General features: G+C 41.8%; 1 protein-coding gene across 3 annotated transcripts in view; it reads right to left on the minus strand.

Moving 5' to 3' along the window:
* The window catches only part of CSPP1 (centrosome and spindle pole associated protein 1), a 102,623-nt gene that overhangs the window by 67,921 nt on the left and 7,626 nt on the right, over positions 1-27,076 (minus strand). For 2 of the 3 annotated variants that reach the window (XM_044293029.1, XM_044293028.1), the window contains exons 2-8: positions 22,872-22,984; positions 21,417-21,528; positions 19,225-19,328; positions 16,535-16,558; positions 6,393-6,473; positions 4,751-4,873; positions 1,294-1,676 (exon numbers count right to left, since the gene is read on the minus strand). In XM_044293029.1, the coding sequence (XP_044148964.1) occupies positions 1,294-1,676; positions 4,751-4,873; positions 6,393-6,473; positions 16,535-16,558; positions 19,225-19,328; positions 21,417-21,528; positions 22,872-22,970 (926 nt within the window). In that variant the 5' untranslated portion in view covers positions 22,971-22,984. The remainder of the gene's footprint in view (positions 1-1,293; positions 1,677-4,750; positions 4,874-6,392; positions 6,474-16,534; positions 16,559-19,224; positions 19,329-21,416; positions 21,529-22,871; positions 22,985-27,076) is intronic. The other variant, XM_044293030.1, reaches the window with a different exon arrangement.

Below are 27,076 nucleotides of genomic sequence, written 5' to 3' on the forward strand. Positions count from 1 at the left end.
TTGCATCAATTTTTCTGCCTGATCTGGTTTGCTCCGTTTTACAGACTGGACACAGAACTGCAGCATGCAGCGGTTGTGTCTTCAGTCAAAAAACACAACAAAACAGAATGGAATGCATCCTGATCAGTTTTGTCCCCACTGACAATGAATGGGGAGAAAACTGAACCGTTTTGGCCCGGTTTTCAGATCCTCTGCTGGATCTCAAAACCGGAATGCCAAAACACAAGTGTGAAAGAGCCCTTATACGTCAGGAAATGGTCGAGCCGTTGAAAGGGTCAGACACAATGGGGGAGATTTATCCAACTGGTGTAAAGTAGAAATGGCTTAGTTGCCCGTAGCAACCAGATTCCACCTTTCATTTTCCAAAGGAGCTGTGAAAAATCTAAAGTGGAATCTGATTTGTTGCTATGGGCAACTAAAAAAAAAAATTACAGAAAAAAAAAGATAATAATGCACTTAATAGAATAGATGCAAGCATTATATTTGGACCAAGCCCTCACTCTGATGTAACAAAATCTGAGACACTTAGCCAATATATTTTGATCAAAACACATCTGTGCCCTCCTACCAAACGCCAGGGTGGTCTCAGGTCAGGCGGTCCTACGCTAAACCTACCTAAGCCGTTGGGCTTCTATGTTCAGGAGCGCAGACGCCGCACATATGGTGTGCTGCTCCTAGTCGCCTCCATGTGCATCAAGCAACCAATGAGAGGAGGAGCAAGCACACCTATATGTACCACCAAGGCGGTCTATTAGACAGGAAGGATAAAAGTGCAGAGGAATGCTACTCCCAAGATAAAATAGGAGCGCATTCACACTTGAAGGTGCCACTCCCTCAAGCATATACTACATAAACAGAAAAATCACAGAAATCTAAATATATTGGCTAAGTGCCTCAGATTTTATTACATCAGAGTGAGGGCTTGGTCCATATATAATGCTTGCATCTATTCATTAAGTGCATTATCATCTTTTTTCTGTAATTTTTTTTTCATGAATATGGCCAGGGACATCCGCACATTTATCTATCATATCATGCAGGATGTTTTTATCTTTGTTTTTTTTCTATGGGCAGCTAAGCCTGTTCTAATTTACACCGGTTTGATAAATCTCCCCCAATGTGCACAAAGCTTTAGGAAAAGTTGGATTACATTGATTTATAGGTCACCAGGTTTGCCTTACTTTGCAACCCTATTGTACATTACAGCGACACCCCTTTAACATGAGCATAGGACATATTTCACCTTCATCTACTCAAACACTTTGGTAATGCACTTAGCATCAGGCCAAATACCTTTCAGGACGTGGGTTATTTCTTATGGGTCTTCTGTCTTGTACTTCTCTGTCATATTTTAATCTACTGGAATAATTGTCATCAACCTCGCCATTTAAATTAAGTCTGAGGGGTCTTCTTTCTGCGTCCCGATCTCTTGAAATGTATCGAGGATGATCCATCATGTCGTTACCAACATTTGGCCTTCTGATAAAAGGATCCTCCGTTTCAGTTTGATTGTCTCTTCTCCCAGTCCTCTCAGCTTCAGACCGTCGGTCTTTGAGGAGCCGCTCATAAACTTCCATGGAACTGTAAGCATCCTTCTTGGGAAGGGCTTGGTCTCGACTGGATATTGGCACCGACGGGTACTGTTGAGGTTTTATTCTGTTCTGAGTTTTATTACTCTGTAACATGTAAGGGAAAACATTTCAATTTTATTTTCATGGCCAGAGAAAAACGGAGCTATGGCTGCTCTTTACATAGTAAACTGACTGGACAGAAGCCCTTTAATGCTGTATGTCAGTAAAATATGAGTGGGAGGTTTTATTGATTTTTCATAGCAATTTTACTGATTACCAGGGATCCGATCACCACTGTCATTTACACATTATGATTTATGTCAGATGTACATTGCCAAACAGAAGAACATATAATACAAAAAAAAGTAATACAGCTGGCACCAGTTTGGGAAACAGGTTTTTTAATGGGGTCATGTAAAGTTTTTTTTCAGATACATCCAAATCTAGTAAAGTCCAAATAGAAAATAGCCAGTTCACCCGGCAAAACTGATTGTATGCACATCAGGGATCCCTCACTTGTTCCAACAAAGAAATAAATATCTCTCCTGTTACAGAGTGGACGCTTCCGCTTAGATTTTTACTGCACTTCAAACTATTTTTAGTTTTGCTCGTCACATGCAGTATTATTAATCTTATGTATGTCACAAATATTCCAGCCTGACATATGCAGTAGAATATGTGTATATGGTAATTCACATTGATGCGATTTTGCTGCTCTAATTGGAGCATTTACTGACATGTTTCAGCTGTTTTTAATTGGGTGCTTATGTAAGATTAGGTGAAGGGCACGGCCACACAATGTTTTTTGGACGAGGTGTTAAGGCAGATCTGCCTGCAGGATTTTCAGCCAAAGCAAGAAGTGGATCAACCAGGAAAGAGAAGTATAAGGCTAATTTCACACTAGCGCTTTTAGATTCGGCAGGCTGTTCCGGCAGAGAACAGCCTGCTGGATTTCTCTGCATTCCGACATTGCCGGAAGCTACTGCATCACCGTCCACCCCCACTCACTTTAATGAAGAACTGCGGAGATCCGGTCGCAGTTGTGTCCGGATCTCCACCGGTCCCCATTATAGTCAATGGGGCTGGCGGGTGTCAGGTAGCGTCCGACAGTCCGGATCCAGACATCTCTCCCGGAGATGTCTAATATCAGTGTGAAACTAATGTAAATCTTTCCTTTATACTTTTAATTCCTTTTGAATCCACTTCAGATTTTTGGCAAAAATTCCTGCAGGCAGATCTGCCTCAACGCCTCGTCCCTAACTCCCATGCTGTAAGTCTACTCATGTGATTAATAAAACAAAGAATTTTATTTAATGCATGCCGGATCGATTTCCATCTGCATCCAAATATATAGTATGCAAATGTATACTCATACAAAACTTGAAGTTTGCCACCAAATGAGCAGTCAGTAAATATTATACAGGGTGGGCCATTTATATGGATACACCTTAATAAGATGGGAATGGTTGGTGATATAAACTTCCTGTTTGTCGCACATTAGTATATGTGAGGGGGGAAACTTTTCAAGATGGGTGGTGACCATGGCGGCCATTTTGAATCCAACTTTTGTTTTTTTCAATAGGAAGAGGGTCATGTGACACATCAAACTTATTGGGAATTTTACAAGAAAAACAATGGTGTGCTTGGTTTTAACATAACTTTATTCTTTCATGAGCTATTTACAAGTTTCTGACCAATTATAAAATGTGTTCAATGTGCTGCCCATTGTGTTGGATTGTCAATGCAACCCTCTTCTCCTACTCTTCACACACTAAGGCCTCATGCGGACGACCGTTTTTTTTTTAAGGTCCACAAAAACAGGGTCCGTAGGTCCGTGATCCGTGTCCGTTTTTTCTTCCGTGGGTCTTCCTTGATTTTTGGAGGATCCACGGACATGAAAAATGAAAAAAAAATCTAAGTCAAGTTTGCCTTTGAAATGATAGGAAAAAACGGACACGGATCACGGACGCGGATGACAATCTTGTGTGCATCCGTGATTTTTCACGGACCCATTGACTTGAATGGGTCAGTGAAAAAAATAGGACAGGTCATATTTTTTTCACGGCCTGGAAACGCGGATCACAGACGCGGATGCCAAACGGTGCACTTTCCGATTTTTCCACTGACCCATTGAAAGTCAATGGGTGCGCGGAAAAAAACGGAAAACGGAACAACGGCCGCGGATGCACACATTGGTCGTGTGCATGAGGCCTAATAGCAACACCGCAGGAGAAATGCTAGCACAGGCTTCCAGTATCCGTAGTTTCAGGTGCTGCACATCTCGTATCTTCACAGCATAGACAATTGCCTTCAGATGACCCCAAAGATAAAAGTCTAAGGGGGTCAGATCGGGAGACCTTGGGGGCCATTCAATTGGCCCACGACGACCAATCAACTTTCCAGGAAACTGTTCATCTAGGAATGCTCGGACCTGACACCCATAATGTGGTGGTGCACCATCTTGCTGGAAAAACTCAGGGAACGTGCCAGCTTCAGTGCATAAAGAGGGAAACACATCATGTAGCAATTTTGCATATCCAGTGGCCGATCTGACCCCCTTAGACTTTTATCTTTGGGGTCATCTGAAGGCAATTGTCTATGCTGTGAAGATACGAGATGTGCAGCACCTGAAACTACGGATACTGGAAGCATGTGCTAGCATTTCTCCTGCGGTGTTGCTATCAGTGTGTGAAGAGTTGGAGAAGAGGTTGCATTGACAATCCAGCACAATGGGCAGCACATTGAACACATTTTATAAGTGGTCAGAAACTTGCAAATAACTCATGAAACAAAGTTACGTTAAAACCAAGCACACCATTGTTTTTCTTGTGAAATCCCCAATACGTTTGATGTGTCACATGACCCTCTTCCTATTGAAAAAACAAAAGTTGGATTCAAAATGGCCGCCATGGTCACCACCCATCTTGAAAAGTTTCCCCCCTCACATATACTAATGTGCCACAAACAGGAAGTTAATATCACCAACCATTTCCATTTTATTAAGGTGTATCCATATAAATGGCCCACCCTGTACTTCTCCTATGTGTAACAAAATGTGCCTAAGAACATAACACCATCATAACAAGCGTGAGCTCCTGTGCATCCCATAAAAATGCATGGCAAGGTTCTATGGAATCTACAAATTAAAGTGATTATTTTAATTTTTATTTCTGGACTACCTGAGCATATTCTTCATATTCTTCTTCCTCCAGAGCTGCTTTCTGCAGCCTCTCATCATGCTCATCTTCCTTCATCCTGAGGAACTGATTGTACTCTTGGTTCCTCTCAAGACGTAGTCTTCCCTTAAATTTAAAAACATCATATACATGAGATCGTCTTACAAGAAACTATAGACAAGATGAAAGACTCGTGTGACAAACGGAAGGAATCACTAATATAATGAATACATCTAGACATCCAACCTACAGTTGAAAGAAAAAGTACGTGAACCCTTTGGAATGATATGGATTTCTGCACAAATTATCAAGACATTTTGCAGGAGAACTTAAGGCCATCTGTCCACCAGCTGAAGCTCAACAGAAGATGGATGTTGCAACAGGACAACGACCCAATGCATAGAAGTAAATCAACAACAGAATGGCTTAAACAGAAGAAAATACGCCTTCTGGAGTGGCCCAGTCAGAGTCCTGACCTCAACCCGATTGAGATGCTGTGGCATGACCTCAAGAAAGCGATTCACACCAGACATCCCAAGAATATTGCTGAACTGAAACAGTTCTTTAAAAAGGAATGGTCAATAATTACTCCTGACCATTGTGCACGTCTGATCTGCAGCTACAGGAAACGTTTGGTTGAAGTTATTGCTGACAAAGGAGGTTCAACCAGTTATTAAATCCAAGGGTTCACATACTTTTTTCACCTGCACTGTGAATGTTTACATGGTGTGTTCAATAAAAACATGGTCACATTTATTTCTTTGTGTGTTATTAGTTTAAGCAGACTGTGATTGTCTATTGTTGTGACTTAGGCTACTTTCACACTGGCGTTTCTGGGTCCGCTTGTGAGATCTGTTTCAAGGCTCTCACAAGCGGCCCAAAACAGATCAGTTTAGCCCCAATGCATTCTGAATGGATAACGATCCGTTCAGAATTAAATCAGTTTGCCTCCAGTTCAGCCTCCATTTCGCAGCGTTTTGATGTCCGCCTGACAACGCAGAGCCAAACGAATCCGTCCTGACTTACAATTTAAGTCAATGGGGACGGATCCGTTTTCACTGACACAATATGGTGCAATTGAAAACTGATCCGCCTCCCATTGACTTTCAGTGTAAGTCAAAACTGATCCGTTTGCATTATCAAGAACAAAAATAAATAAATACATTTTATTTTTATTTTATTTTTTTGTTCATGGTAATGCAAACGGATCCGTTCTGAACAGATACAAGCGTTTGCATTATAGGTGCGGATCAGTCTGTGCAGATACCAGACGGATCCGCACCTAACGCAGGTGTGAAAGTAGCCTTAGATGAAGATCAGATGACATTTTATGACCAATTTGTGCAGAAATCCATATTATTCCAAAGGGTTCACATACTTTTTCTTGCAACTGTATGTGCACAAAAGGTCACTTTGTATGCTCAGAACTTTACCATGAGCTAAAAATATAATTAAATAAAATTGTGAATTACGTTTCTAAAGTAAAGTACAAGGATAAGGTCAAATAGTATGGCCTTAAGCAACCTCCACCCACAGCTGTCAATGGGTGGGCACAGCCAGTCTATGTGGGTGGCCATGCCCTGCGCGTGCAGCTGGTCAGACCGTGGCCAGGCAATTTGTGCTTACTCCAAAGTAGACGACTTACCTTGGCTGACAGACGCTCACCAATGGGGAGAGACAATCCAAAAGTGAGTGGGTTTACTTCAGCTGTACTTCTCAGGTGTTTCTAAATGATAAGAGAATATAAGAATCTGCAAACTATTCAGTATTTCTTTATACAAAAACTGGAGCAACAGAACTTAAGTGGAATACCACTGTTAAAAGGGGTTGTCCTGTCTTACATTAAAAAAAGATTGATTATCTCATCTGATTCAGAAACTGCAATCTCGGTAACCTACTGAATGCAGTTTAGCAAGAAGTAGGGTAAAGGTAGAAATGAGTATGCTGTATATTTCACCCTATAAGACGTACCCCCAAAGTGCGTCTTATGGGGTGAATACTAATGAATGCTTCCATTATGCAGCAATATTGGGGAGTGGTGAACTCCCTGTGCAGGATATGTACTCAGCACTTCCTGGTCTTAGATTATAGGAGCTGTACACACAAAACATTAAATATTTGCCAGGTTGTTTGTATTTTCATTTAAAGGGGTTGTCCAAGTTATATTTATTGAGGACCTATCCTCCGGATAGGTCATCAATAGCTGATCAGCTGGAGTCCGACACCAGGCACCCCGGCCGATCAGTTATTTGAAGAGAAGGCGCGCGCCGTGCCAATGCTGCCTCCTCTTCATAGTTTACCTGCTCGCCATTGCATCTGCAGCGGTAAGCAGGTGTAATTACACCCAAGCCGTCCCATTCATTTCAATGGTACGGATCGCTTCTATACACTTGACGTAAACTGTAGTGAAGTTAATCTGCTTATCGGTGACTGTATTTGGGAGTTCAAAAATAGAGAAAGTAAGAAGGCGGCACTTACCCATGCAGTAATTTACAAAAACGATCCTTTATTCATCCAGGATATGATTTAACAATATCGGCAGAAATGACAGGGGCGGAATGCAGACGATCCACACATATCGGCGATGGCTGTTTTGCGCAAAATTGCGCTTCTTCAGGCCACTGAAGTGAGCGCATACTAACGCTCTGACTTTTAATCCACCCGGGGGGTGGACATGACAGCACAAGACAAACTAACACCCTTCTGGTGTCCAATAAAACAAAAGACATAACGTCTACTATAAAAACAAGGATGCAACAATGGCTACATCTAGCTTTATGCTGGCTGAGATCTCAAAAGGACATGGTGGTGAAACCTGCCGATAAAGGGGGTAACCTGGTGCTCATGATTAAGGAGTACTACGTATCTGAAGCTCTCAGACAGTTGCAAGATAAAATCTGTATGTAATGATGCGGGAGAACCCTTTGCCTATTATACAACAGCAGCTTAGGAGTTTATTGCAGAAATATGTGATGCTGGATTTTATATCGAGCAAACAGGCAGAAAGCCTGGTGCCGCTTTTCCAATTAATCCTTGTTGGTACTTCTTACCTAAGGTTCATAAGTCCCTGAGTCGACCCCCTGGCTGTCCTATTTTGGCGGGGATCGGCTCGTTGACTGAACCCCTGTACATTGATTGGTTACTTAGACATCTTCTTACCAGTGCCCCTGCTTATTTGCGGGACACTAATGATTTCCTTTTGACACTGAATGATTTTCAGTGGCAGGGGGGGTTATCAGTTGGTGTCCCTGGACGCCAAAAGCCTCTACATCTGAATCCCTCATGATCTGGGTGAGGAGGCTGTTTTGGACATCCTAAATAATGTAGGTAAGAGCACTTTATATTTTGATTTTGTGAGGGGAAACTTTTGTTTATACTTACCAACAATGTGTTCACTTTTGGAAATAACTGGTACAGACAGAAGTTAGGCATGGCGATGGGCACTCCTGCTTCATGCACATTTGCCAACATTTATGTGTCGAGATTAGAGGACAGCTATGTATTTTCTATCAGCAACCCCTACTTAAGTTATATCAAACTTTTCCTGAGATATGTCGATGACATTTTCTGATCTGGTCTGGTACTAAAGATCAATGCACTGAGTTTGTTACATTCCTCAATGAAAGTAATGACAAGGGTATGTTTTTCACCCTTCATTTTAGAGGGTTAGAACTTGAGTTTCTGGATGTGGCTGTTGGGGTGGTGGATGACGGGTTGGTCACTAGTGGGTATCGTAAGCCCACAGCGACCAACTCCTTACTCCACAATGACAGTTTCCATCCGTATACTGTGAAAAAATCTGTCCCTTATGGACAGTTTATCAGTCTCAGACGCATCAATAGTACTGAGGAAGGTTTTAAGAAGCAAGCTGTAGAGTTAAACGAACGGTTAAGGAAAAGGGGTTACCCTATGGAAATATTGGACATAGCTTTAAATAAGGCAAGGAAATTCTCCCAAAATGATCTACTTACCCACAAGAAAAAAATCTCAGAGTGAGAGTAGACAACATAGGATCGACAATGAGGGCTACAAGAAGAAGTTTGTCTTCTCCTTTAAGTTCAGCCCGATTGCTGAACATATAAGGAAAACCATATATAGACATAGGGAGATCTTAAAAAGAGATGTTGTACTCACAGAATATGTAGAGACCCTTGGTGACCTGCAGGAGTCGTCACACTATTAGGGACAGGCTGGTCAGGAGTCGCTTTACCCATGACACTAGTCTTAACTGGTTACGTGATAGAATACCCGAAGGTAACTATAAGTGCAGCAATTGTTCTTTTTGCAGGTATAACTCCCAAAAGAAGACATTAAATAACGGAGGCGTGCACCATAGAGTCACAGATTTTATTACTTGTAGGAGTACCTTTGTGGTTTATTTGCTTTCATGTAGCTGTGGTCACTTTTATATAGGCAAAACCATTAGATGCCTTTATGAAAGGATCACGGAGTACATAAACTCCATACATCCAGGTAAGGGCTGCCCAAGATTCACATCCGGGCCATTTCCCCCATCCTGACAGAGCCATTTTTTGCAAATCTGACATGTGTCACTTCATGTGGTAATAACTTTAAAACTGTTTTTCTTATCCAAGCCATTCTGAGATAGTTTTCTCGTCACATATTGTATGTACTTCATTACACTGGTAAAATGGAGTCAAAAAATTTCAACTTTAATTATAAAAAAAATACCAAATTTACCAAAAATGTAGAAAAATTTGCACATTTCAAGTTCTCTAATTTTATTATAGATAGTAATACCTCCAAAAACAGTTATTACTTTACATTACCCATATGACTACTTCATGTTTGGATCATTTTATGAATGCTATTCTATTTTTTGAGGACGTTACAAGGCTTAGAAGTTTAGAAGCAAAACCCACTTTTTAAAAGGACCAGTTCAGGTCTGAACTCGCTTTGTGAGGCTTACATAATAGAACCCACCCAATAATGACCCTATTTTAGAAACTACACCCCTCAAGGTATTCAAAACTGATTTTACAAACTTTGTTAACCCTTTAGGTGTTCCACAAGAATTAATTGAAAATGGATATGAGATTTCTGAATTTAACTTTTTGGGCACATTTTCCATTTTAATCCATTTTTTATTCCAGTAACAAAGCAAGGGTTAACAGCCAAACAAAACTCAATATTTATTGCCCTGATTCTGTAGTTTACAGAAACACCCCATATGTGGTCATAAACTGCTATACGGGCACACAGCAGGGCGCAGAAGGAAAGGAACGCCATATGGTTTTTGGAAGGCAGTCCAGCAAAACCCTCTGATGCACCCCTAGAGTAGAAACTCCAAAAAAGTGACCCCATTTTGAAAACTACGGGATAAGTTGGCAGTTTTGTTGGTACTATTTTAGGGTACATATGATTTCTGGTTGCTCTATATTACACTTTTTGTGAGGCAAGGTAACAAAAAATTGCTGTTTTGTTACAGTTATAATTTATAATTTTTGTTACTTACAGTGTTCATCTGACAGGTTAGATTATGTGCGATTTTTCTAGAGCAGGTTGTTACGGACGTGACAATACCAAATATGACAACTTTTTTGGGAAAAATAGTTTTTTTTTAGTTTTTTTTGGGCGATTGTATTAGGTAGGATGTCATTTTTTTTTGTATGAGATGACGGTTTGATTGGTACCATTTTAGGATGCATATTACTTTTTGATCTCTTGGTATTACACTTTTAGTGATGTAAGGTGACAAAAAAAAAAAATGACTTTTTTGACAATTATTATATTTATTTTTTACGGTGTTCACCTGAGGGGTTAGGTAATGTGATATTTTTATACAGCAGGTTCTTACAGACGCGGCGATACCTAATATGTATACTTTTTTATTTACTTAGGTTTTACACAATAACAGCATTTTTAAAAAAAAGAAAAAAAAAATGATATTTTAGTGTCTCCATAGTCTGAGAGCCATAGTTTTTTTTATTTTTTGGGCGATTGTCTTAGGTAGGGGATCATTTTTGGCAGGATGAGGTCACTGTTAGATTGGTACTATTTTGGGGGGCATACACCTTTTTGATCGCTTGCTATTACACTTTTTGTGATGTAAGGTGACAAAAATGGCTTTTTTTTTTTTTTACACAGTTTTAATTTTTTATGGTGTTTACCGCACAGGGTGGATCATGTGATATATTTATAGAGCCGGCCGTCACAGACGCAGCAATACCAAATATGTCTATTTTATTAATTTCTTCCTATTTAAAAATAAATGTATTACTTAATTGGGGATTTTTTTTTTACATGTGAAACTTTTTATTTTTTATAAAACACAATTTTTTTTATTTTACACTTTGTGTCCCCCATAAGGTCATACAAGACCTCTGAGGGCGACTTGACTTTGTGCGGTCCACAAAATGCGGAACATTTGCTGGTGTCCATGTTTTTCAGATGCGTGGATCCGCAAAACACGCTACGGACGTGTGAATGGGACCTTACAGGGGAAAACACCCCCCAGAGAGGCTGTACAGCACTATACAACGCTGTACAGCCCCAGTGCAGGGCTGATCGAGGTCTGTAGAAGACCCGATAGCTCCTGCACTCTCCCAGCCCCGGAGGAGGCATAGCACCTCCTGATCTGTATACACAGTGATCATTAAACACTGTGTATACAGCGATCTAGAAAGCAGGGACCCCTGGGAACTGCCCCTGCCTTCTCTCTTGGTGGGAAACCCACTCTGCAGCTGCAGGATTAGCATGCGGCGGCAATCTCTGAATGGACGTTCCAGAACGTCCATTTAGAGTTAAACATCCACCCATAGGACGTTTATAGCCTATGGGCGGATGTGAGGTGGTTAAACATATGAGGGAGGCACATGATAGCAATTGTAAAGCTCTTGAATTTGCCTGCATTGAACTCGTTTGTAATCCATCTGCAGGGGGAGATGGGCATAAATTACTGTTGCAACGAGAGGCTAGGTGGATTTTGCGTACAGATGCCCTGGGTAAATTAGGCTTAAATGATCGTAATGATTTGAGTGTGTTCTTGTAGATGTATCCATTGTTGCATCCTTGTTTTTATAGTAGACGTTATGTCTTTTGTTTTATTGGACACCAGGACGCTAATTTGTCTTGTGTTGTCATGACAACCTTCTCCAGGGTGGATTAAAAGTCAGCGCGTTAGTACGCGCTCGAGTCAGTGGCTCGAAGAAGCGCAATTCTGCCCGACAACGGCCGTCGCCGCTATGTGTGGATCATCTGCATTTCGCCCCTGTCATTTCTGCCGATATTGTTAAATCATATCCCGGATGAATAAAGGATCGTTTTTGTAAATTACTGCATGGGTGAGTGCTGCCTTCTTACTTTCTCTATTTTTTAACTTATTGACATGTCTTTGAAACATAGAAACATAGAATGTGTCGGCAGATAAGAACCATTTGGCCCATCTAATCTGAATCCTATGAATAGCCCCGGCCCTATCTTATATGAAGGATGGCCTTATGCCTATCCCATGCATGCTTAAACTCCTTCACTGTATTTGCAGCTACCACTTCTGCAGGAAGGCTATTCCATGCATCCACTACCCTCTCAGTAAAGTAATACTTCCTTATATTACTTTTAAACCTTTGCCCCTCTAATTTAAAACTGTGTCCTCTTGTGGTAGTTTTTCTTCTTTTAAATATGCTCTCCTCCTTTACCGAGTTGATTCCCTTTATGTATTTAAAAGTTTCTATCATATCCCCTCGGTCTCTTCTTTCTTCCAAGCTATACATGTTAAGGTCTTTTAACCTTTCCTGGTAAGTTTTATCCTGCAATCCATGGACCAGTTTAGTAGCTCTTCTCTGAACTCTCTCTAGAGTATCTATATCCTTCTGGAGATATGGCCTCCAGTACTGCGCACAATACTCCAAGTGAGGTCTCACTAGTGATCTGTACAGCGGCATAAGCACTTCACTCTTTCTACTGCTTATACCTCTCCCTATACATCCAAGCATTCTGCTTGCATTTCGTGCTGCTTTATTACATTGTCTTCCCACCTTTAAGTCTTCTGAAATAATTACTCCTAAATCCCTTTCCTCAGATACTGAGGTCAGGACTGTGTCGAATATTCTATATTCTGCCCTTGGGTTTTTACGCCCCAGGTGCATTATCTTGCACTTATCCACATTAAATTTCAGTTGCCAGAGTTCTGACCATTCTTCTAGTTTTCCTAAGTCCTTTTCCATTTGGCGTTTCCCTCCAGGAACATCAACCCTGTTACATATCTTTGTGTCATCAGCAAAAAGACAAACCTTACCATCGAGGCCTTTTGCAATGTCACTTATGAAGATATTAAACAAAATTGGTCCCAGTACAGATCCCTGTGGAATCCCACTGGTAACATGACCTTGTTTTGAATGTTCTCCATTGACTACAACCCTCTGTTGTCTGTCACTCAGCCACTGCCTAATCCACTCAACAATATGGGAGTCCATGCTCAATGACTGCAGTTTATTGATAAGTCTTCTGTGTGGGACAGTGTCAAAAGCCTTACTAAAATCTAGATATGCGATGTCTACTGCACCTCCACCGTCTATTATTTTAGTCACCCAGTCAAAAAAATCTATAAGATTTGTTTGACATGATCTCCCTGAAGTAAACCCGAAGCTGTTTTTCATCTTGCAATCCATGGGATTTTAGATGTTCCACAATCCTATCCTTTAATAGGGTTTCCATTAATTTCCCCACTATTGATGTCAGACTCACTGGTCTATAGTTGCTCGATTCCTCCCTACTACCTTTCTTGTGAATGGGCACGACATTTGCCAATTTCCAATCTTCCGGGACGACTCCTGTTACTAATGATTGGTTAAATAAATCTGTTAACGGTTTTGCCAGCTCACCACTAAGCTCTTTTAATAATTTTGGGTGTATCTCATCAGGCCCCTGTGACTTATTTGTCTTCACTTTAGACAGCAAACTTAGAACATCTTCCTCTGTAAAGACACATGCATCAAACGATTTAATAGTCATCCTTTCTAGTGGAGGTCCTTCTTTTTCTTTTGTAAAAACTGAACAGAAGTATTCATTAAGGCAGTCGGCTAGCCCTTTATTCTCTTCTACATACCTTCCGTCCTTTATTTTTAATTTAGTTATTCCTTGTTTTAATTTCCTTTTTTCATTTATATATCTGAAGAATGTCTTATCCCCTTTTTTCATAGACTGAGCTAGTTTTTCTTCTGCCTGCGCTTTAGAAGTTCTTATAACTTGCTTGGCCTCTTTCTGCCTAATCTTGTAGATTTCCTTATCTTCATTGCTCTGGGTTTTTTTATAATTACAAAATGCTAGCTTTTTATTTTTAATGATTTGGGCCACTTCTGCCGAGTACCACAGTGGTCTCTTCCTTTTTTTGCTTTTACTGACAAGTCTAATGCAATTTTCTGTTGCCTTCAATAATGCACCTTTTAAGTAGTCCCATTTCTCCTGGACTCCATGTAATCCGTTCCAGTCTGATAAGGACTCATTTATGACTAATTTCATTTTTGAAAAGTCTGTTTTTCTAAAATCTAAAACTTTTGTTTTTGTGTGGTGGGACTCTTTCACAGTTCTTATATTAAACCACACTGACTGGTGATCACTAGATCCCAAGGTTTCGCCTACAATGACATCATATACCGAATCACCATTTGTGAATATCAAATCCAAAATGGCCTCCCTCCGGGTTGGCTCCTCAACCATTTGTTGTAGGGATAACCCCAGTAGGGAATTTAGAATATCTGTACTCCTGGTAGAACTTGCCATTTTGGTTTTCCAGTTTATATCTGGAAGATTGAAATCTCCCATAATGATAACTTCTCCTTTCATTGTCATTTTAGCTATTTCTTCAACTAGTAGATCATCTAGTTCTTTAACTTGATCAGGTGGTCTATATATCACACCTACACGAGTTACTGCATGATTAGCAAACTGCAACGTAACCCAAACTGACTCTATGTTGGCCTCACCAACTTGTATTAGGTTAGATTTAATGCTATCTTTCACATACAGGGCCACTCCTCCTCCTTTCTTGCCTTCTCTGTCTCTTCTGTATAAAGAGTACCCTGGTATGGTTATGTCCCAGTCATTTCTTTCATTAAACCATGTCTCCGTAACAGCCACTAAATCTACATTCTCAGATGCCATTATTGACCCAAGTTCATTGATTTTTTTACCTAAACTGCGAGCATTTGTAGAGAGGACTCTGAGCTTATCATTTCTTAACCTCTGTGCATCTGACCTGTTCTGGCATTGCTTTGGATTGGCGTTGCACCACAAGATTGCAGTGAACACGTGGAGGTGTGCGAGACATCTGTGTTGGTGTTCGGTGTATGGACTGCTATAGAGTGTACAGCTGTGCTGCCTACTTCTGTTTACTACGTGTGTTTACTGTATTTGTGAGTTATAACCTCCCTTCTGATCTTCAGATGTGTCACGTGACCAGCACTCTGCTTTACAACTGACACATGACAGGAAGTCAGTTATTTCTCTATTCATTCCTACGAGGCCGACATTGAGGCTCCCAATACATAGAGAAACTGGCTTCCTGTATACACATAAGATGCTGTGTCATTTGGAGAGTCAGAGTGCTGGTCACATGACACAGCTGAGGATCAGAAGGGAGTTTATAACTTACAAATACAGTCACTGGTAAGATTACATTCACTACAGTCAGTTTACATCATGTCAGAGAATAAACATTATTTTGGGAGTGCTTCTTTAATTAACTCGCATTGCAGGCGTGAACTTGGTGTCCCCTTAGGCTGCGTTTCCATGTTACAGCCGCGGGGCAGTAGCGTTCTGTGCGGCTAAGCGCCAAGTTGCAAGATTGTAACTTGCCAAGGATTCAGAGCAAGTGCAGGTGAGGCACATAAATTGTACTTGCCATGAAATCGCAGCAGTTTCGTCACGGTCTTAGCCAGACTGTACAGTACTACCCTGTGGTCGCAACATGGAAGCCCAGTCCAATAATAGATGTTTTAATAGTTTTGACAACACGCCTGTTGTGTCACTGTACATAAACTGCTAGCACACCGAGCGTGATCGGTCAATGCTCTCATTAAAGGGGTTGTCCCAGAAGAACATATTAGGACACATGGATGTCATGAAAAGGGGTCTCACACTTCGGAACACGCATGTATTTATAAATCAAGCACAAATTTATTTTGAGCAGGAGAAATATGCTAGACCCGAGACCTCACACTGCTGCCAACCACATGCTAGTTAAAGACAACCATATCAGAAGGAAGTTCTCTGACCAATCAAAGAAATCTATTGATAGGATGTAGTAAATATATTTTAGCTTACACCGATTACAAATAAATAAATAAATAAAAAAATTCATTAAACCAGTATTAAATAAAAAATATACGAAATGGCACAAGCCCCAGACGTGACGTCAACAGAAAGTGAATAAATGAAATTAATATACATAGACATACATACAGTAAATAAGCAGGCAAGGGCTAATGCAATTATGCAATAACCGTAACATTCAGGAGCTAGCGGGTAGCAAAGCGCCAACACAAAGCAAGCAGAAGGTCTCACCACAGTGCAGGTTTGAATTTAAAAAAAATAATAATAAAAAAAAAATAAAAAAATCATCAAAATGACACTGTGTGATCCTGGCCTTGAGATGATTTAGATTCAGCTGCTAAAAACAAAACAAGGTATATGTACCAAGCTAATAAATCATATGATTTACAGATGAAGTTAGTAAGGAAACACACATTATGAGGATTATTTGTTCACAAAATGTATTATGACGCAGCAAATGACACACTAGCATGAAGCCAAACACCAGCCTCCTACCTTTCGTTTGGCCTCAGCATTTCCCTAGAAGTCAGGAAAATACAGCACACTATTACATGGAAAGGATCACAAGGAAGACTCTTCACTTTGACCAAACAGGGAGGCCGAGAAGATTCTTCTAGATTGTCCAACGGCAAAAATATTTGCAAGGCCTATTTTACGTTGCAGTTTTCTAGTAAGTACTTTACATCAGCATTTTGTAAAATTCCAAAAACAGAGGAAAAAAAAAAAACACAGATTGCAAATCTGTTCACGTGGTGCAGTGCTGCATGGCGGCTGTTGTTGCTGTGGTGCTGCCTAGTGCCATGGGGGCTAGGTCTGACAGCAGGGGTGCTGTTGGACTGCAGGGTTGCACAACCTGCTGGCGTGGTGTTGCAGCGGTGGTGCAGTATAGAATAAGTACCGGAATTGTAGAGGTAACCTTGGCATGGTGAGTGTGCCTATGCTTCTGATCAAATGTATACTAATGCCTTGTGTATACTATGTAGATCGGGGCTTTGTATACTATTATTTACGCTGAGAAGTGATATGAATTGTGCTGAGAAGTAATAATACAGGGTGGGCCATTTATATGGATACACCTTAATAAAATGGGAATGGTTGGTGATATTAACTTCCTGTTTGTGGCACATTAGTATATGTGAGGGGCGAAACTTTTCAAGATGGGTGGTGACCATGGCGGTATCCGTAGTTTCAGGTGCTGCACATCTCGTATCTTCACAGCATATACTGTGAAAATACGAGATGTGCAGCACCTGAAACTACGGATACTGGAAGCCTGTGCTAGCATTTCTCCTGCAGTGTTGCCATCAGTGTGTGAAGAGTGGGAGAAGAGGTTGCACTGACAATCCATTACAATGGGCAGCACATTGAACACATTTTATAAGTGGTCAGAAACTTGCAAATAACTCATGAAAGAATAAAGTTACGTTAAAACCAAGCACATCATTGTTTTTCCCAATAAGTTTGATATGTCACATGACCCTCTTCCTATTGAAAAAACAAAAGTCACCATCCATCTTGAAAAGTTTCCCCCCTCACATATACTAATGTGCCACAAACAGGAAGTTAATATCACCAACCATTCCCATTTTATTAAGGTGTATCCATATAAATGGCCCACTCTGTAGATCAATGCATAATATGGGGATGTGTGATCCATGTTTTTTTCTCTTTTTTGGGAATTTTGTAAGCCAAAATCAGGAGCAGGGAAAATATTAAAAAAAAAAAAAAAAAAAAAAAAAAATTGGAAAATTCATAATGGAAAGAACTGCACTTTTTCTTTGTAGGTTGCACTCCTGGTTTTGACCAGAATACTGCCATGTTAAAGGGACCTTATGAACATTTACTAGAGACCGTCTCGGCTTACCATTCAGTATAATTTAATTCAATATAGGTGTTAATACATGTGAAATGAACAGACGCTTGTGCTCTACAAGGCAACTCAAAACGATGGACCCGATTTCAAAGCAGTATTTCACGATGGCGACACGTTACAATTACCCAAAAAGCTACAGATTAATGGGGTTGTCCAAATTTTGTAAAAACTCGGGTAACCCCTGTAAACTACCTAAAATAACTAATAAACGGATATTGACCTCTTTTCTCCTCTGCTTCTTAGGCTGTGCTCCGCTCCTCATTGCTGCTCTTTGTTTTTCTGGCTGCAGTGTTTATGTTCTCTGCACACAGGTCATCGCTGCAGCCAGTCACTGGCCTCAGCAGACACGTCCAGTGTAAAGGCTACAGACTGCAGCAGTGACCTCAGCATGGAACATCACTTATGCCACCAAGAAGATGCCATCAGCAGCAGCAGGAAGACTGGAGCGTAGGTCTAAAAAAAAAAAAAAAAAAAAAAAAAAAAAAAAAAACAACCAGGGAAAAAAAAATTGGCGAGTACCCATTCATTTGTTATTTTAGACCATTTAAAGGGGCTGGCTGAGTTTTTATAGAACTCTGACATCCCCTTTAATGAGTTATAAAATTCTGTGTTAACACATTTTTATCTGAAGTGTTTGGCCACCCTGTGCTTCATCCCTCTCCCCGCCACACACACACACACACACACACACACACACACACACACAAACAGCCTATTTCCTGAAATTGTCGATGCCAACGACAAACGCTCTTTGGCATTGGCAGATGAAAGCCAAACCACCATTGAAACACATGCCTCACTGCAATAGCAGACTCAGTCTTGAACTGCAGAACGTTTAAGGTCTTGTGTTGCAGGTTGATATTTTACCAATGACGGTTCATGGTTGCACGCAGGGGCAGATTGCCATAGACCTTACAGGGAAATTTCACGACGGGCTTTCTGCCGCTAGCAGGTTATCTAATGAGTTATCTAATGAGTTCTCAGTGGTAATTAAAGCTGTGAGAATCAGGTACTCATGTACCCAGCCAGTGACCACAGTCGCCCTCCTGAATTCAACTGCTGTGGCCTGCATCTCACCACTACCGATGGCCACCAGAGAAAGAACAGCTTTTGGGGCAATAACACGTGGCCAATTTTTTTATTTTTTTTCTAGGGCCACTTTAGGTTCCCATTGCGCCCATGGCTGCATGTGATCCATTTACATGCCAGGAATGGAGAAAAGGTGTGAATTAGCGCTTACTCTGATACGTAAATATATATAACAGGACTGAACTTCTTGAACACGTCTTCTAGATTGCATGACCGTGCTTACCTGATTGAGGTATTTTCGATAATCTTGCCGTAATTCTTCCTTTAGTTTGTGCTTTTTTCTTTCATAATCTTCTCCAAGAGGTAAACTCAACCCATAGCTAGTATCTGAAAGGTTTGGAATGATTTCAGGGTAAAAGTTAAAAACAACTGAAATAACTACAAGTAACACACAAACTACATAAGGCTAAAAACTCCACTACCCTTGAAAATTAAATAATACTGACATGTAAAGTGGAGCTCCAGTTTGAATATGTGTACTCCACATCATTGTCCTTAAGATCCATCAGCAGAATAGGAATCAGGTTTATAGAAGCCTGCATTCTGTGCAAACATTCTTCTCACAGGACTAGTGGCTACCATTTATTAACAAGAAGCTGAGAAGTAGGCTACAGGAAGCGGCTGTCTGTGACTGCTGTAATGATCTGTGTGACGGGGAGATGCAGCGGCGGTGGTGCAGGTGTCGGGGAGAGAGGTAAGTATAACCTGTGAGAGGGGCCTGGGGCCTTGGGGGGCATTATATGTCTCGGATAACTCCTTTAGTGACAAGGGATAGTGCATGAACGAAATGCCTTAAAAATTGTATCTGCTAGTTAAACACAGATAGCAACACATATCCTTTTTTTTTTTGCTATGTTTTTATTTTGCGATTCCAGATTTATGTATTCTATTTTTTTAACATGATTACGGGGGCGGCCATCTTGCCTAAGCTGTTCTTAGAATTTAGAAAACCGCTTTACGGCAGCCCCGTTGGGCATAGACACTTTCAGTGGGACAAAAAAATGCTGAGTGTATTTTTGTCTGACCGAAGACCAGCATGTACGCTGCATACAATGAATTATGGCAGTCTGCTCCTCTGCCGGAACAGACTGCCGGAGTTAAAGCGCATATGTGAAACCAGCCTTAGTGGCCAATATGAAAGCTGCTGGATTTTATGGCGTTTGTTTAACCCCTTCAGCCATCGTGACATACCCATACTATACAGCTTATATGGATCGGGTTGATGCAGTGACAAAAAAGTTATGGCTGTCAGAAAATGGCGATGCAAAGAACATTTAGATTTTTTTCAAAAGGTTTATTTTTATTTTTTATGTACTGAAAAAAAAGGTGGTAAGGTGTACAGTCCAGGAAGGCGAGTATATCCCACTCAGGTACCTCAGCTGGGTGGAATAACTAAAATCCAGAATGCAGTGCGTAGTTTGCCTGGACAATGTTGTTTAAGGTGTGTTCTGGGCTGGATTTTAGTTGGATTAGTAGATAGATCTGGTAGTGGGATCTGCCAATCCACACCCTTCCAGTACGGGTGTTCCCTTTGCCCTGAGGGGATCGCAGGTGAAGCCTGTTCTGATCAGGCTAGCATAAAGCACCTCCCAGTGTGTCAGTCAGAAGAGAGTTGAACAGAGACCTGCAGAGGTTCTGAGTGGTCTCAGCTGGGTAGGATGAGGGGCCACGAGGCTAGGCGAAAGCCTGAAGTTTGGGGGACGCAGTGATGCCTGCGGAACAGGGGTCACAAGGTCATAGTTGGGAGGACTGCTGGACCACAATCCCCAACGGTACTCATATTAGTACAGCCTGGGGGCTGGTGGACTATTTGGCGGAGAAAGCCGGGCCTGATGTCAGGTATTAACTGTATCCTGTAGGTGAGTCAGGGATTCTGTTTATGTATTAGGTAGTGCCCAGACGGGCAGGGGTTTATTTTTGCACCAGCAAAACATATAGCACAAGTTTGGACCTAAAAAGCGGTTGTCTGAAGATATCTGTGAGCGTGACCCCTGAAAGAAAGCGATCCCTTACAATACATTTGGTATTTTTGTAATCGTATTGCAAGCACGACCACCACTGATGGATTGCAGGGTGGTCTGTAACCATGGAAACGAGCAGTGTATAATGTGATGGAAAAATGAATCCAGCCAGCAAAGGAGGCAATATGGACAGTCACAGCACATTAGTAAGTGGCTTGTATTAACTTTCTCTACATGATAAATGCTACTTACTAAAATGAGACAACCCCTTTAAGGGGTTAAATATAGATATTGACATGGAAAATTAAAAATGATATAAAAAATATAAAAAGATATGTTAAATATAAAAAAGTGATTTAAACAATAGGTCATTTTCTGATGACACATTCCCTTTTTACAGTGCCCTGGGTCAGCCGTGATCAGACAGGTGAGCGCGCACACTTTCTCATCATACCTCCTACTTGCTTCTGTACAGATTCTTTTTGAGATTGCCTGTTAGGTGGGATATTTTCCTTGGCATATGTCCTTGGTTGTTCAGCTACATGGGTATTCTCAAACCGTTTGCTCTGAAAAACCACATTGATATATAGTTTGTTATTTGCTGTGAATCCAGGCGGCTGCACAGGTCATTTATAACGCAAACACAGCAACAGTCAACCATGTAGTAGTCAACTAGATGTCCTAGTCTAATGGTGGGTTCACACGTCCCAACAGTCAGGGAGATTATTGGAAATTAATGTTCCTGTGAATGCTCATTCCTGACAATCTGCCCGTCTAAGGTGCAGCTGAAGTGAAATACTTGTTCATCGGGTGAAACTGCCGTTCGTGCGGGCAAGTAAATTATCATTTCTGGGCAGCAGATTGTGCAGTCTAAAAAGTGATCTGCTGCCCATAAACAATGCAGCTGTATGATGAGCGACTGCAATAGTGACTGATCGTCCTCATACTGTGGAGGAGATCGCTGATAGTAAATACAGCGCTTCACTCCCACTGAACAAGCAGACGACTGTCAGGAAGGAACTTTTCCTACCCTATAATTGGCTGCTCCTCTGCGCCTGTAAATCCACCTTAACTAAGCTTTTCAGATTAGTATCACTTGTTTTGCAGTAAGATAATATAAAGTAGTACAATAAAAGTCTGGTAAGAGTAATCCTCTGGATTACCAAAGAGCCAGACTGCCAGTAATACCAGTTATTTGACATGAATCAAGCAGAACTAAAAACTGACTTGTCCTCTACGGTGGGCAAGCAATCAGAATCAGTAATGGATTCCACGGTAGTCGGATAGACAGCATAAAGTTCAATTCAATTATTAATTAGGCCACCAGCTTGCACATAGTAATATGCATGCTGTAGCCCAATTAGTTAATCAGGTTGAGATCCTGAGGCTCACACGATTAGTACACAATGCCCGCACGGTAGAGGTCATTTTATTTAGGCATCATGCCTCCACTCCGCACCGCTCCGTATCTTGAGGATTGCAGACCCATTCAAGTGAATGGGTCCTCATCTGTGATACGGAGTGCACATGGCTGGTGCTCATATATTGCGGACCGCAATACAGGCACGGGGCACACACGCTTGTGTGCACGAGTCCTTAAACTTGAACATAATTTTCTATCTATCTTGTCCAGCGTAATACACACACGATCAAACCACAGATGCACAACCACAGGAACACATAAGGCCAGTCGGAGCTTCCTCAGCGATAGCAGCGGTTCTCCAAGGGTCTCTGAAGCCAGACCTGCAGTGATCAAGCGATGGCTGGTCCAGCTTCAGGCGTTGTAGTGAGGAGACCACCACTTTTGTAGTAGCAACTTCCAATGGAAAGGATTTAGTTTACTATCTTAACAGAAATATTTCCTTCTTGTATCCACCAAACAAAATAAAAGGCTAAAAAGCTTATCTACCCTTATTTCCATGTACGGAGGATCCTTTTCCAGTTCAGCCTTGTCTCGTGCTAGTTTGGCCCTTTGCTCCTCAAGAAAATGATCTAGTTCTTCCCCCATTTTAAATAGGATTCCTGTGAAAATGACAATGCATGTTGAGAAATAACATTATCATAAGAAACACACAATACTGAAACAAGCGTGAGGACATCATAGAAACCTGAGGCGGAGATTACCATTTCTTAAAAATGTAGTCATAACCTCAAGATTGCATTCAGCGCTATTTAAAACAGAATTTATTATCTTCACCCATGTCACTAAGCCCCCCCCCCCCCTCCCCCCCAAAAAAAATACCTATTTATCACAGTCAATGGCTGCACGCTTAGGGTACTTTCACACTAGCGTCAGGCTGGTCACCCTGTCTGATCCGCCCTGCCGCTATTTCGCCGTGCCGCCGGACTGCCGCTCCGTCCCCATTGACTATAATGGGGGCGGAGCTCCGGCACAGCACGGCAGTGCGCGGTGAGAGGCCACCGTACTAAAAAGTTGGACATGCAGGACTTTTAGTCAATGGGGACGGAGAGGCAGTTCGGCGGCACGACTAAATAGCGGCAGGACGGATCCGACAGGGTGAACAGCCTGTCGGATCCGTCCTGCCGCTAATGTGAAAGTACCCTTATTTTTTTTTCAACATCCATATAGATTCCTGAGGGAAAATGCCTGAAAATTTTTTTAAACCTAAAGCAGGATGTGTTTTCACTATAAATTTAGAAACCTACAAACACAGTGCAAAAAATGCTTTGTAGTGAATTTCATAACTATAGACTTCAAAAGTAACACCCGCCAGATGAAAATAAAGCAAAAACTAGCATTAAAAAAAATTAAAGCGTGACCAGCCTAATGCCTTATTCGCACGTCCGTGTTTGGTCAGGCCTCTTGCACACAAACGTATTTTCTTTCCGTGTCCGTTCCGGTACTCTGAGTGCATTCCGTTTCTGTATGTCCGTATTTCCGTTCCGCAAAAAAAAGAACGTGTCCTATTATTGTCCACATTACGGATAAGGATAGTACTATTCTAACAGGGGCCAGCTGTTCCGTTCTGCAAATTACAGAACACACACGGACGTCATCTGTATTTTTTCAGACCGCAAAATACATATGGTCGTGTGCAAGAGGCCTCAGTGATTTCCATCAGTGACTGAGCCAGAACCAGGAGTGGAGGCTACTCAGAGATAATGCATAATGAAAAGTTCTGCTCCTGTTCTGTGTTTAGAGCCGCATCTGGCTTTGGCTCAAAATCACTGATGGAAATCACTGACCAAATACTGACTGTGTGAATGAGGCCTAAAGCCTCATTCACACGTTCATGCTCAAATCCGTGAGCAGGTGGTCAGTGATGCATCCGTGAAGGATCTATGTGTCCGTTTTTTGCTGTCCGTGTTTCACTGACACTACACAGCTGAAAAATGTTTTCAAAGCATCCGTGGTTTTCATGGAACCATAGACTATAATGGGTGTGATGGATCCGTCAACACGGACAAAATAGAGCATGCATGCGTGCTAAAAACACTGACCCACGGACTGTGCTAAGACACTGATGTCTGAATACACACATTAAAGTGAATGGGGACGTGTGCTATGTCTATGGAACACCGACCTGTGAATGAGGCTTTAGGCTGAGTTCACATCAACGTTTGCTTTCTGTTTTTTTGATCCATCAGACGAACAGAAAATTAAAAAAACACGGATGTTATCTTGAGCATCAGTCTGCACTAAGAATAACTGAACCGTCTTTTTTGGAGCATCAGTTATGATCAGTTTGTGCCACTTCCATCAGAGATCAGTTATTTTTGAGAGGAGAAAAGGTCCAGTCCCATCAAAAATAACAGATCTCTGATGGAAGTGGCACAAACTGATAATAACTGATGCTCAAAAAACATGTTTTTTCGTTCCCCCCCCCTATTCTGACAGATCAGAAGAATGGAAAGCTAAGCTGTGATGTGAACCCAGCCTTTTGGACCCCTTTCAGTATTTGTAAGCCAAAACCACGTGTGGTTTCTACAGAGAAAAGGTAGAATAGAAATATTCTGCCTCTTCTGTGTTTTGCACCCACTCCTGGTTTTGGCTTACAAATACTGACCATGTGAAAGAGGCCTTTGTCTTCAAAACACTTTCAGTGGCATGATACAAGCCTGGACGTTCATATAGTAATAAATACAAAGCAAAGATAAAATAGTGATGTGACAATACTGTGTGCCATGCTCAGCACAAACATTCAGAAGGCTGGCGCGGTGATCGCCCTGCGGAGGTTGCTAGGATAAGGAGAAGCCGTCCACGCAGATGGTTCATGGCTCTTAAGACTCCAAGGCAACAGGAACACAACAAAAGGAAGACACGGTGCAGAAACACTGACAACCAGATGGAGCATCTATTTCCCACAAAACTGCCTCTCCTGTCCAATATCTACAAGAATGGGCTTTAATACTAGACTTACTATTTATTAGGGATGGCCATATATAGCAAAAAGTAATAAAAAAAATAAACCATCATGAAAAATGGGAATTTCATAACACGCTTACAGGCATCGCAGACAAATGCTATCACACTGGCCATACGTGAGGCTTATGATGTGTACAATGGGGGCAACCCGAGGCACAGGGATTTATCAGCAAATGTTTGGGTACACGGTACGTGCAAATATCACAGCAAGTGAAAACATGGAATCTGAAATAAAGCGAGGTTCACCTCTGGCCTGTCATTGGTGGGGTGTCCATGGCCTAGGGGCACCACCATATGGCGCTCAGGCATATCCCTTTATCTTTTAGCCCTTCAAATCTCCCAGACGGCCCACTGTAATCAAATGGAGAAACTGCAGGAGCTGCTGATCACTGGTAAACGATGAATGCAGCCGATCACTCCAAGCATCGCTGAAGAGCCCCAGTCAGGAGATTCCCAAATCGTTGGGTGTCCCATACCTGTCATAGGACGGATGCACTCCAAACAGGGGGCAGATATTAATTATGAAGTAAACGTCTGTAAAGCCCACAAAACTAAACTTCAGTATACTCCGTTTTTTATGCTGTGCTGTTCTATACAGAGGCAACATGAGATATACCGTATTTTTCGCCCTATAAGACGCACCTCTAGGTTTTAGAGGAGGACAATAAGAAAAAAATATTTTTCATTAGACCTCAGATCAGACCTCAGCTAACAGCCCCAATCAGAGCCTCAATGTTAATAAGACCCCAACAAGACCTAAGCTCAGACCCACAATCAGACTTCAGCTCAGACCCTAATGTCAATGACCCCCAATCACACCTCATATCAGTCCCCACTGCCTCTCCTATTAGCGCCCAGCAGCCCCCATTGCCTCATAAGAGCCCTCTGTAGTTCCCCATTGCCTCTCATATTGCTCTCATTGCCTCATAGGAGCCCTCTGTAGCCCCCTATTGCCTATCATTTTGACCCCCAGCGCTTCATGTTTAATAAATTAATCCACTTAACTATCCTGCTCGCCGCCGTCCCATACTGCCCGCGATCTGCTTCCTCCTGCTGTCGGCTGTGCTGTAAACTGGCGCACACAGCGTGAGGTCACAGAGCGCCCTCATGCTGTGCGCAGCCACTGCACAGCCGACTGCAGAGGACCAGGAAGCGGTGAGTACAGAGCCTTCACTGCTTGCTGGTCCTCCGGTACTAAAGAAGCGCTCATTAGTATTTACCCCATAAGACGCATGGGCATTTCCCCCCCACTTTTTTTTTTTGGGGGGGGGGGGGAGAATGCGTCTTATGGGGGCGAAAAATACGGTATGTGTTTTTTTAACATGGGAGACTATGGCTGACAGATGGCAGTGGCTTCTATCGGGGGTAGATGTGAAAAAATCCTCCAGACATAACCCTTGATTGACACTGCAAAATCGCTGTTTGGCTGCTCCCGGAGCTCTGCTGCAGTCTGAAAAAGAACTGTCAATCTGGAGAATATATATTTTCTTCATCCCGGCAAAGAGATCTACTGAAACAGCAGCGCACCAGAGCGATGGGACAACCCCTTTAAGGCTATGCCCACACATGCCTGGAAATACAGAGGAAAAGCCTGCTGCTGCGTTTTCTGCCGCCGTTGCACGGCAAAAAAAAACGCAACAAAAGCCAAATGCATTAAATGTGTGTTTTGCTGCACAAACAGCTTCACCCTGTCCATTGCAAAAGGGTGAAATCTGTGGGGGAGATCT

This window comes from Bufo gargarizans, chromosome 5 (genome assembly GCF_014858855.1).
Source record: "Bufo gargarizans isolate SCDJY-AF-19 chromosome 5, ASM1485885v1, whole genome shotgun sequence".
Classification (NCBI taxonomy): Eukaryota; Metazoa; Chordata; class Amphibia; order Anura; family Bufonidae; genus Bufo; species Bufo gargarizans.